Source organism: Carettochelys insculpta, chromosome 12 (assembly GCF_033958435.1).
Source record: "Carettochelys insculpta isolate YL-2023 chromosome 12, ASM3395843v1, whole genome shotgun sequence".
Lineage (NCBI taxonomy): Eukaryota > Metazoa > Chordata > Testudines > Carettochelyidae > Carettochelys > Carettochelys insculpta.
This window is the reverse complement of record NC_134148.1, coordinates 43,254,608-43,267,866: the sequence shown is the minus strand read 5'-3', so window position 1 is coordinate 43,267,866 and position 13,259 is coordinate 43,254,608. Positions and strand designations below refer to the sequence as shown.

At 42.7% G+C, this 13,259-nt stretch overlaps 1 protein-coding gene across 6 annotated transcripts in view; it reads right to left on the bottom strand.

Annotated features, from left to right (window-relative positions):
- Positions 1 to 13,259, bottom strand: part of PAQR5 (progestin and adipoQ receptor family member 5) — a 37,633-nt gene that overhangs the window by 2,600 nt on the left and 21,774 nt on the right. For 5 of the 6 annotated variants that reach the window (XM_075007283.1, XM_075007286.1, XM_075007284.1 and 2 more), the window contains 2 exons: positions 10,030 to 10,156; positions 1,809 to 1,908 (listed from right to left, as the gene is read on the bottom strand). In XM_075007283.1, coding sequence (XP_074863384.1) covers positions 1,809 to 1,908; positions 10,030 to 10,156 — 227 coding nt within the window. The remainder of the gene's footprint in view (positions 1 to 1,808; positions 1,909 to 10,029; positions 10,157 to 13,259) is intronic. The other variant, XM_075007287.1, reaches the window with a different exon arrangement.

The window sequence follows — 13,259 nt, the reverse complement described above, 5'->3', positions numbered from 1 at the left end:
TCACCTTCTGGCCTCAAAATGGCTAGAGGTGGCTGACGGAGTGACTTTGCTAAGCAGAACTTTTCACAAGCAGAAAACTTGCATAGGCCATTCTCCTGTCTCCTGTGCTAGTCACTTTACCTCAAGTGTAAGCAGAGAGTGGGGCTGGGGCAGCGGTATTCATGTATTGGGGCATAAGTGGGAAGGACAATCAAGTGCATGTTGGTATATCTGAGTCTTATTCATCAGTAGTGTAAGGTCCCAAAGGATCCTTATATGCCAGTGTTGTAAGTAAAGCCCTTTTCCCAGAGCTTCAGTTTAGACAATGGCTGAGAATCACACAGCTCCAGTGCCCGCCCTACTGGAAAACAGTGGAGACTCAAGCCCAAAGCTATCTATATGTAACAGGTTCATTGTCTACAAAGGCACTGACAACTGCTGCAGGGCCAGGGGCAAGGTGGGAGGAGGCCCTGACTCCACCTTCCCAGATGCTGCAGGGCCAAGGGCAGAAGTGCCCTAAGGGTTCTCTGTACCGCATGAAGAGTGATGGCACAGCATTCTGCAGTGTTTCAAACAGGGCTGGAGGTCCATCCACTGCTACTGCGGCCATGGCTGGAGCTCCAGACCAGGCCCGGGGGCACTGTCCCTTTTGCCCCAGCCCCATCAGCAGGTCTGCCTGTCTGTGTTCCCAAAGGATATGCCACCTATCCTTGAAGCTCTGTGTATGAAGGTGATGAGGGTTTCTTGTCTTTGACTATTAGCCCTCCTTGTATGAGGACTAAGAGGCTACGTCTACACGTGCACGCTACATCGAAATAGTCTATTTCGATGAATAACGTCTACACGTCCTCCAGGGCTGGCAATGTCGACGTTCAACTTCAACGTTGGGCAGCACCACATCGAGGCGCTGCGAGGGAACGTCTACACGCCAAAGTAGCACACATCGAAATAAGGGTGCCAGCAACAGCTGCAGACAGGGTCACAGGGCGGACTCAACAGCAAGCCGCTTCCTTAAAGGGCCCCTCCCAGACACAGTTGCACTAAACACCACAAGATCTGGTTGCAGACCCTGTGCATGCAGCATGGATCTCCAGCTGCAGCAGCAGCAGCAGCCAGAAGCCCTGGGCTAAGGGCTGCTGCACACGGTGACCATAGAGCCCTGCAGGGGCTGGAGAGAGAGCGTTTCTCAACCCCTCAGCTGATGGCCGCCATGGCGGACCCCGCTATTTTGAAGTTGCGGGACGCAGATCGTCTACACGTGCCTGACTTCGACGTTCAACTTCGAAGTAGGGCGCTACTCCCATCCCCCATGGGGTTAGCGACTTCGACGTCTCGCCGCCTAATGTCGAAGTTAACTTCGAAATAGTGCCCAACACATGTAGCCGTGACGGGTGCTATTTCGAAGTTGGCGCCGCTACTTTGAAGTAGCGTGCACGTGTAGACGCGGCCAGAGTGGCCACTGGCTCAGCCTGGATTAGTGCACTCTGGGGTTTGAAACACTGGATGTAGAACCCAGCAATAGAAGCAGTCTGCAGTCTATGCAAATTATGGTCTAAATACTGATGACCTTATTAACATTTTGCTCAGGCACAGCTCCCCCAACACCCCAGACCAGGACCTAGGAGAAGCACAAAATAATCTGTACACCAACAAGTATTTGTTCAAAATAGCAAACAGTGCTTTCTGGCTGATATGATGTGTGTTTAAAATTAAGTCTATATATTTTCCTGAATTCATGCACTCTCCTGTTTATAGTTGATCATTACTTCACCATAGGAAGCCAAGTTATGTTACAGTATCTTTATAAAGGTTGAATGCTTAGAGCATACCCTGTAGAAGAGAGGGGTACTGTCAAACAGGTACGGGTACACAAAGGCAAGCATGCGAAGAGTCTTACTGAGCCTGCGCTGCTGCATCTTGGAGAACCTACTTAAAAAAGCATTTCAAATTAAAAAAGGCAAATAGTGATTGTTCAACTGCCAGGAACGTTTTTGAAGGCATAGTGGCTGGCAGAGCATGCTTTTTATGTAAGTTGTTGCCGAGGCCATTTTTTCATAGCAGTTGTAATCTATACTAGCATACAAAAAGCTGTCTGACTCGACAAGTGGAACTGCAGAAGAGAGAAGGCACCCACAATCACTCCCCACTAAATTCCATCAGTTCTGCACTTCCTCTGCCTCCCTTGGCTCTCATATTGTGGGGAAGACAATTACATTGAAAATAATGCACGAATCAGCTAATTCAGGACCAGAGGAGGTCATTCATCATTAATAAGGAACGATGAATGGAGCAGAGGATTCTACAGTTTGGCAGACACTTCCCTGTTGGGCCTCCTGCCTTATTGCTAGCATTGAGGTGACAAGAGTCCAGCATTGGGAGCAGTGTTGAAATTGTTGGTTCCTTCTGCAGTTTATTATAGCCACCTCCCCAGCTGCTTTCTGAAGGCCGTAGTGGAATTAACAGCATAGTGAGGATCCTCTAGTTATTTCCATAATGGTTGAATCACACAAATTGATATCCAAAATTACAAGATTCTTACCATTTTGTAAAATTACAGAACAGAAAGCAAATCAGACACAATTTTCTAAGCTCTGATTGACGAAAATTAATGTCATTTCTAGATGTAAATTAGCATGCACCAGGCTCTTCAACACAGACTCTGAGAAGAGCAGGGAAAGTATGAAATCTTTTTACATCATCTTGGCACACATTTCAAGGTAGTATTAGCAGCCTAAGGTAAAACACTAGGAGTGCTTCATTTAAATTTAGCAACATACATCAGCAGGAAAATAAAAACAGAGTTTACTTTCTTAAATAGTTGCCAGACTAGTTATTTTGACCTGTGGGTTTTTGTACTGCTTGATTAGATATCAGACTCAGTGTTGTCATAAAGAGAGATCTGTTTATATTGATTTGCAGGGCCTTATAAGTAATGCAGAATTCATACCATACTCATTAAAGTTCATTCATGCAGCTAAATCAGAGTTTCAGTTCAGAATGCATGAAACACGTCCCGGAACACTTATTTTACACCCAGCCAAGATTCTGTAAATTCAGCATTTCAGGGAATACAAACATATCTGTTAAAATCCAAAATAAATCTGGCCCTTATTACCTTTCTGTGATATCACTGTTATAATGGACATAAGGAGCACCAAGCCTGTTGGTTACAATCATATGGTAAATGAGATAGAAAGAATATTTGGGTGGAGAAATAACATGCTGAAATTTGTTAGCACAAGAAACAAATTGTTGAGATGCACTTTATTGGTGCAAAATCTAAATAAAATGTAGCAGTCCTCAGCAAATGTGCAAAAAAAAAAAAGTGAAAGAAATGGCAATTATGCTGAAAAGGAGAGTTAGAAAGAACACCACACCTTTCAGCAGAAAAAAATGTTCATTGATGACTTCCATTTACTCACATGAAGAGCTTGAGACCAAGACAGAACTAGACAGACATGTTCTTGCTCAATGGCACACAACAAAGTTCATAGACTTACAGAGATGGTAAATACAATGTATTACAAATCCATTCAGAGCAGAAATCCATTTGGAATGTCATTGATTACAGACTCTTCACTTATCCCTTGGAGTCAGATTCCTCTTCATGGCTGATATAGAAGTCACTCCACACATAGCACTGCCAGTGCAGTTTATCTTGTATCATTTATAAAGTGGGTGTAAAAAGGACACCATACTAACTGGGTAGCATCAAACACCACGTATGCACTGGTACAAATGAAGATGTTGCAGGCCAGTGGTAAATCTGGCCCTATGACATATGATTTTTCTCATGGATTGACCAGAAAAGGCCTAATGTTTTTCCACCTCACAGACAAGGCTCGTGGGAGATGATGGGCACACATCTTCAGCAGTCTGTGCTTTCACCTGAATTGTGAATCATCTGCTCCCTCACCATTAAGATTCTTCCATACCTAAAGAGCACTACTATCAATGCAACCGCAAATGTATTCTGGAAAGATGTGAAAAGAGTTTGGATACGGAAGGGCTACTCAACACCTAACAGGCCCAGTCTTGTCAAATGGAATTTTGGCCACCAAGTTCAGTATAAGTAAGTTATCACCTACCTCCTTCTTCACAGCCATTCATTTGTAAACTGCACATATATTTGTATGACAATTACTGCACTACACTGCTCACAGCCCTGTTGTTTTACTCACTAATCAAGGAATGAACGGTGTCCACTAATTTTGTATTTGCATTTTATTCATTTTAAAACTAGAAAAGAGTAAAGATGTGGATTGGAAAGTACAGATGGGGAATCAAACAAGTTTATTTTCATTTTCACAGTTCCTGGAAGAAAACAATGGAAGCCTCAGTTAAAACTATTGTTTTCAACTGTCTTGACAGTTTGGGGTATTTAGTTGTGTGACAGTGGTTTCTCATGGCAGCCTCAGCTGCACTTTTCTATTTTTCCTTTCTTTTAGCATCTGAAAAGATGGGACAGAGGCCTTGATCCTATAACTCCTTGAGTGGTGTAGCACAAGTGGAAGCTACATGTGAGAGCAAGGCAAATTAAGCCTGGTGTGTAGCATGATGAAAGTAAGCCTCAGATCTCCTCCTTGCTGCTTCCACAGTGTGTTTATGTGCAGGGTATTGAATTGGTGTGTCTCCGTGCTAATTTGGGTATTAACTGTGCACTTATTTTTGCTGTCAAGGAGAACTAGCATGGTAGCTGCACAGCAGCTGTTTCATTACAGCAAGTTCAAGTTCCTCACTGCTCCTTGCCTTTATACTTCTACATGCAGGCCATCTAAGGCTCCCTGCCAATTTCTCCACTCATTTAATACTTCCTGCAACACAACTCAGATTTTCCGGAAGTGAATTAGGTACTTACTAGTACTCTTCAAAGCAGATGTGTAGCTGGCCCCAAACAAAGCTCTGACACAATTTGGACCTCTCTGTGAAAGCCTGTATTAAGGTCTGTAAACATTGGGTATTAAAAACCATAACAAATTAAATCCTACTGGTTTTCTTCATCCTCCTTGTAGGGTGCTGAGCTTCAGGTGCAAGTGTAGGTTCCCATCCCATTTGTCATCTGACCTGCCACTCATTGAAAACCTATGCTACTATTTGCCCCTCATTTTGGTACATCTTTTTAGCAATGTACAAATCTACATTTACTTCTAGTGCTGAAATGTAACACCAATTCTTAAACCCAAGTGCACAATCATCCATGGGATTTTATGCTCTACAAAAAGTTTTAAGTGAGATGTAACAAACCAGAAATACTTTTTTTCTTCAGTACATCCAGTCTTCATACTAGGTCCATGTGGGAATCTGAAGGGAGATTTCCAAGTTCTAAAACATGCAAGAAATCTTGAGGTGCAACTACAGCACAGATTGGTTGAGAAGGATATGAGAAGTGAAACTCTCAGTGAGAGAACATCCTGATTCTTCTGAAAGTCACAAATAAGTTTTCAGCCATTTTTATACACTTCCCCATTTGACTTGTTAGTATTTGTAAACTACATAAAAGAACACAATGCTATATTACTCACCAGCCAACTCTCCAGTATGGAAAGATTCCAAAGAAGCTGACAAGCTGTATGGTCAGAGTATGCAAACAGTAACTTTTTTCTGATGACCATGATAAATTTCCTGCCTTCATTGAGACGTTCCATCTTCATGCTGACACACTGATTCATATTTCTGTTGATCTTGGTGTTGTCTACACATTCTATAAGGTCCTCCTGCACTCCATCATCCAAGGCATTAGTGATCATATTTAATAGTACTGGACTCAGGAGTGACCTTTGCACAACCACAGAAGATAATCCATCTCATTTGGACAGTAAACTAGTGATAACAATGGTTGAATGTGATCATTCAACCTGCAGTGCACTCACTTTATACCAATTTCATCCAGACCATATTTCCCTACCATGAGGCCATGCCAATTGTTTCCCCTTTTATCTTTGTTCAAATGTTTCATCTGATCTGCTTCTCACTTCCTTCTAGACCAAATAAGTGCCCTTTCCCTGCCAGTCCTTCCTCTACCATCTATACCCCACTTCTACCAATTTTCCAGTCATGAGATTTATCCCATCAAGTCTCTCTGATGCCAGTTAAGTCATCATTTAGCCTATCAACTAATACTTCCAGTCCATCCTGTTTATTCCCCATAATTCTTGCCTTTGTGTATAGCTACACTTGAAGTTAAAGGCTCCAAGTACCCTGAGAAATCCTACCAATACCCAAAAGTCGTATTCGATTTTTAGTTAAAGCAAATGAAAATAGCTGCTACTTCCTTGATGTCCCCTGTGGACAGGTTAATACTGACTGGCTGTAATCTGGAGCTGCAGACTCTGATGGTAATGGCTACAGATTTAGTTTTGTTGAGATTAATATCCAGACCCATGCACGCTTCTTTTCTGTTTATAACCTGCTCGCTGTTAACCTGTACCCATGGGACATGGAGCAGATGTCAAGCTGCCAAATACTTGAGCAATATCAGACAATGCTGAAAGACTCTCAGAAAATATTGATCCTCGAATAGCAGCAGCCTGGGTTCAGTGGCCTCTGTGGGGACACCATGACAGTTTTCTAATAAGTTTCAGGTTTGTCAAAGGACAGTTGCACCAACTCTGTTGCATGGAAATGAAAAGAGGGTGTATTGGAAGTCAGAAGATCACTGGACTGATGTTTCTTATTTTTTTGTCGCCTCCATCAACTGCACCATATCAAGTGGCAGGATCCGATGAGAAAGAAGTCAAATCCAATATTCGTCTCCATCACCACTGGTTTAGCTTCAATAGTTTTCTTGGTAGGGTCATATTATAAGAATGGAAGACCAATGAGTTCCAACAAAAGTAGCAATGAATGCTGCTGCCTGTCCAGACACCGTGTGGGTACCAAATGCTTCGGTGGCAAGACAAGATTGCCAGTGATGGATAGAAACCTCAACATACAGCTAGTCTTAAGCACCATGCCAGAAAATGATCCAGATGCTGGTTGCTTTACAAGGAAGTCACATACTTTTGGGATTTACCAAGGTGATGTTTAATTGCCGATGGCCTCAGTGTGACTCAGCCTGAAATTGTTACTTCATATTGTTGCAACTACATCTTTCACTCACTCAGATGATCTACGTGCCTATGAAAATTAGTGCCCTGTATTTTTGGAGGAGTGGAAACACAGACAGACACGTTAGAAATACCTGCAAGCAGCTGGTAATATGGTGTGTTTGGGTTTTTTTTGGGGTGGGGGCGGGGGGGGGAGGGACGGAACAATGATAAAAGCTATGTGGATTGCCCAAGACTACAATGGCATACTACAAAGTGGTTTTTTTACAAAGACAGAAGAGGGAGATTCATGAGTAGCAGCAAGTCTAAATGTGTTCATCTACCCTGCTTGCAACATGCAGCAGTTTAGACCAAATTTTGCTGTTTATAATTCTTATTGATTTTAAGGCAGAGTTGCATCGGTGTAACTTGCTATAGCAATTAAGACTACTGAAGGATTGTGTTACACAAAAGCAAGTGAGATTTGTAGCTGTCATTAAGCATTACATTTCCTTCATGGTGCTGAACGCCTTCACTTCCCAGTGACTCAGTCACATCCTAAACTTCTCTGCCATTTTCTTGCCAACCTTTTCTTTTCCTGTTGGAGTAGCCTCTCTGCCCCTTGTGTGTCTAATGCACCCTTTGGGGGTGCAGTCGGGAGTTGGCCATTTACATAAACCAGGAAGAGGAGTTTGGTGCAGAAACATTCACAAAACTATGGATTTTACGGAAGTGTACCCTCCTAGTGTATTTCACTGAACATCAAGACCCCTGGGGGGGGAGTGATTCCGTGCCACAGGGTGGCAATGCTCTTCCTCTGCAGCTGCACGCCTGAGCCTAAAAGAAAGGAGACAGACAGACAGAAACAAAAGAAGAGATGAAGAGTCTTGTAGCCAACAAAGTCATTGCTGGCACAGTGTAAGCTGAAGCTCCATGCTACTGCAGTTCATTTGACAGGTAAGTTCTGTTTTGCAAAGGCATGTTAAGGAAATATATAAAAACTTCCAATAAAAGTTCAGCATCAACTACACATGTTTATTATGAACAATACAAAGTTGCCCACTCACAGGGGACAACAATTTGCACTGCTGATCATAAAGGAACATGATGGTTTGGTAGGAAGGGGAAGGACTCTCTTCCCATCAGAGATGGAGTTAAGAAACCAGCAGGTCTTATTCTCCACTCAAACTAGCTTAAAATCAGGAATCATATTATTTGAGTCTATAGAATCATGCTGGTGTACAGTCAGAGCAGAATCAGGCCCAATAGCCACAATATTTCTTATTAGTTAAAAAGGTGACATTTGATGGCAGCACCACTGGTACAACTGACACAAATATGTTACACAGTCTTAGCTGATTTACTGAGCAGTATAAAACTTTTTACATGACCATATCTACAGTTATGCAGTTGGGTGATGCTGGCGTTTTGTTTTGTACATTAAAAAGAATTTAAAATATGTTAAAAAACTACACTTGGACCAATCAAATGTCATTGACATTTCAAAACTGTGTTAACTGGTAATACATGACATTGCAAATCTTATAGTGAAACTATTGTTGCCCATCTTTCTTTGTCTGAAGAGACAACAGAAAAAGTCAACCAATATAACAAGGAGGAAAAACAAACAAACGAAGCAGTAAGACACTGAGGGAAAGAAAAGAAAAGAAAAAAAAAAAAGAAAGAGCAGGGGGACAAAACCGCAAGACAAGTGAGGTGGTCTGAAAAGACCATTTCATAATTCTGCAGCCCACATAATACTTGCCACATACAGTACAATACAGCCCACATAACAATGGGTGCCAGCCTGCAGCTGTGACTCAAGCGAGTAGTTATCCACAAGCACCGCTACAAACTCAAAGGCGCTGCTTCTCTGAGTAAGTGACTGCCTCATTACCCACTTGGGACACCCAAGCTTTGCCCCATGATTGTTGTACTGCTATCAGTGTGTTCCCCCCAGAGCTGCTTTTTGTCTCTGCCCCAGCAGAATCCCCTCCACTACTCTTCCATTTTGCTCTGATGTTTTTACCTTTTGGAATTCAGCTCTCCCAGGTCTGTGGCAATAGCAGTTCAAACATATTTACATGCCAGCAGTGGCCCCAGGCTAGAAGTGTACTTAGAGCCACTGGAACAGTAAGGGAAGCACCCCTCAATAAGCAGATGCTATTGTGACTGCTGTATGTGTTTCTTGTAATGGACACACGTTAACAGGAAAAATTGTGATCATTATGCCACAAAAAGGACAGTTGACCAATAATGCTGAATTAGTCATGCAGCTCCAAAACCAAACATCCATGATCAGCTGCAGAAGCAAACTGTGTCATCATAATGGGAGAAACTAACATTCTACAAAAAAAGGCTTTAAAGAGGATTTCTGTCACAAATTAAAATTGGATTCCTTAACCAGAAGCTAGCTGAGTACTATGGAAGTTTTTAGAAACGTTGCTCCAATGCAAATTCCATGCCAGGGTACTTTCAGCTTATAAGCAAGTCAGATTTTCAGGTCAGTTAGAGTTTAATGATTTTCTCATGGTAAGCATAAAGTGCACTCATGTTTATTACCCTTCACAAAGGAGGCAGTTACATGTGAGGCCCCAGTTGTGCAAACCATTATGCCATTCCAAATTTTATGCCCATGAGCAGCCCTCTTAACATCAGTCAGACTCTCTGGGTGCTTAAAGTTAAATCCATGCTTAAATGTTTGCAGCACAGGGGTCTAAACCCTTTACCACACATAACACGCATACTGTATTTAAAGAAAAAAACAAAACAAAACAGTTACTTTGGGCAGACATATTAAACACAGCAAGATATCAAGCTAGCTTTCAGCAACTCTAAAAATAAAGCTTCACTGATAAATTATTTCACGTTTTCTTGTGAAGCTGCTCCACGTGTTTGATGTGGTTCTAAAATTAAACATCCTTTTCCCTTTTGTGTCCCCAGCACTTATTACACATCCCAAAGCTACATTTGTAAATAAACCTTCTTTAGCAGCCGCAGTGGGGTAATCAGGAGGTAACTGTACCTGGAGTAGCAGGAAAGACCAGTGCTAATGACTGTGTTAAGCACAGCTATGGGTACATAACCGTGATGGAAAGTGCTATTGATCCATTCTTCTGGGAAGGCATATGCTGAATAAGCAATTGCGGAACCTGAAAATAAAATCAGTGCCCACGTTAGTTTTGATTATTATTAGCAGTATTGATTTTTAAATAAGCCTCCAGAGTCGGGGCAAGACTATTAGAATAAGTCCATTGTTGTTTGAAGCTGACTGATGGCAGGTGTGTAGCGTCGTAGCTGTGCTGGTCTAGAGACAAGGTGGGTGAAGCACTCTCTTACTGCACCAGCGTCTGCGGCTGAGAGATGTATCTTGCACATGCATGCGTGCACACACACTCTCTCTCTCTCTCTCTCTCTCTCTCTCCCCCCAACAGAAGCTCTTCCAGTAAATGACATGATTTCAACCACCTTTGTTGCTCTGATAGTGGATAGTCTGCCATTGACTTGATCAGATGTGTGCGGGGGTACTAAGGACCTTCATTTAAACACAAGAGAAAGATGAAATAAGGAAAAGTTGAATCATTTCAGATCTGAGGTTAAACACTTCATTAATTAGACCTTTGAAGCTGGTCTGCATCAAAAGCAGGAGAGAAACAAATTAACTAAGAACAGCAGCATTCGCCTGTTTATTGGCAGCTCAGCCTGAATGCTTTCTGCTAGTGAGGTTTACACCTCTTTTACTGTTTTAAAAAATTAAGGCAAATTATGTCACTCTGGGCTGATTCTGTTCTCACTCACTTTGGGGTTTGTGTAAATGCAATGCCATTGACTTCAGCCGATCCCTCCTGCTTCACCGCAGTATAAAGCTTGAGAAGAACCCATTTGCTTTTCCTGTTGTAAAGTGACCAGTTATACTTTGCTTCAGCTTGCTCCGCTCAGATTTTTTTTTTCCCCAGAAACCCCCACGAGCTTCACCCTGCAGCCAGTCCTAACTGTGGCACTTTCCCCCAGTGATTGGTAGGGCTAAGTCAGGATTGCAAGATCCGACCCATCAGCGGATGTTTTTAAACTGCAGTGATGTTCTGACATCTCTGTTGTACTTACATGGTTGCCGCATATGTGCTTTTTTGTGTGTGTATTGAGATCTATGCTTGAATTATTTTATTAAGTGCTCAAGATAACTTTATCATTCCAGTCGCTGTCAGCACGAATTCCTTGTAACGGAGATGATGCCTCCCACAAGGCCCATTCCTTTACAACCATAATAAATAACCCCAAGGGCAGTAACTTCATGTCAAAATAGCTCTGATTTGTAAGCAAGAAAGCCAGGTCCCTCCAGATCCTTGTGTAGATGCAGATTAGACACATCACAGAGGTGAAGCTCTGACTCAGGGCAGGGCACTTTGAGCATCCCCTGGTATCGCAATGCCTGGATAAGAATTACCAGCAACTTCCAAGGAGGCTGGACACGTCTCCTGAGAAGAGACACAATAGGCTATGTTGGCACTGCAGGACATCCAAACCAGTGAGTCAGGGCGAATTTGCTTGACTTGGTTTTTAGTGGGGACAATGGGGATTTGGAGCTGTTGGGAACCTGCAATTTAATCCTTTTACTCTGTGCATTGGCAAAATCTAATGACATCAGTGGCACATGTTTTACAAGCCAACAGCTACTCCGCACATAAACAGCTGATGAAATTCACTCTAGCCCAAAGCATGGGATTAATTCAGAGATGGTGAGAGGTCTGCATCTCGGGCATGGTGCTATTCTCCCGCACTTTTCATGCACTCAGCATTTGAGCTATACAGCAGAAGTTCTCAAACGTCACAGCACAGACAAAAATTACTATATAAGCCTAAATGGGGTGGACTGAAGCCTGAACCCGTCCCAACCCCACCACAAGGGCTTCAGCCGCAAGCAGAGGGCTTGTAACCTGAGTCTTGCTGCCCACAGCTTTGGTTTAGGCAGTGGGGCTCAGGCTTTGGCCTCTGCTTCAGTCCCAGCAAGTGTAAGCCAGCCCTGGTGACCTCTTTAAAACAAGGTCATGACCAGCTCTCCCCATAAGCGGAGCGCTTGTGCAGCCACTCAGGAGAGAGTCCAGTTCCACCTCACTGATTAGCGGAGCGTGCCCAGCAGTGTTTGTTCCTACTGGTGGTGCACATTAGCACATACCTCAGTGCACATAAAAATTTATTCTGAACATGTATGGAAAAAATTAGAGGGAACATTATTTGTGGCCCACTTTGGGGACACCCGCAGTTTGAGAACTGCTGCTACAGAGCCATCACAGTGTCATTTTGGTCCTGCCTACCTCCCAGATTAGCCATTAATACACAGCACAGAATCACGATAGAAGAGAGTCACCGTTTTACTTCCCAGCTCCAAAGCAGAGTGGTTTTGCCAAATATTAACAGATCCAGTCCATGCAGGATTGTATGTTTACATGCTGTAGAGCAGTGTGTTTTAAACTATGTGCTGCGAAACACTGGTGTTTCCCTGAACAAGTCGCAGGTGTAAAAATTTGTAAAAATAATTCAAAAGTATATATTTTCTGTTATTAAAATCAGATGCAAGTTTACCTCTTCATTGCTCTGATACCGATTAAATTACTTCATTTGGTTTTGCTGTATATGTTGGTATTCAGGTGTGGGTTTTTTTTTCCTGCATAACAAGTATTTCCGCATAACAAGTATTTTTGTTCAGTGTTCTGCAGTCTCAAAAAAATTAAGAAAGTGCTCTACGGGGAACTACAGGTTGAACCTCTCTAATCTGGAACACTCTCATCGGGCAACATCCGTAATCCAGCATGATTTTAGTTAGCCAGATGACCATCTTTCATAGGGTTAGCTGGATGACCACCTTTCATAGGTGTGGCCAAGTCTCCTACAGTCCCATAAAGTTAGTTTCCAGCCAGCAGTTCTGGTTCTCAGTGTGCTGTGTTGTTATTCAGCTGTAATTTACCCCTATATGCCTTCTAAGAGCGCAGTAAGCAGTGGGAGTGCTGGTAAAGCTGCTAGACAATATTGACTTCCTGTAGTCTGGCAAATTCTCTTGTCCAGCACCAGTCAGGTCCCGAGGGTGCCCAGGTAGAGAGGTTCAAGCTGTACCAGTAACTAGCAAACCGTTTCTTTGACTTTGGCAGGCATCAGAGTTAGATTGAGAGTATGAACCTATGAGAACAAAAGCATTATTCAATATGCTCAGGCTCTGGATGTGTCTTCAACATGGTCATGTTGCAAGTGTAAAGGGTAAAT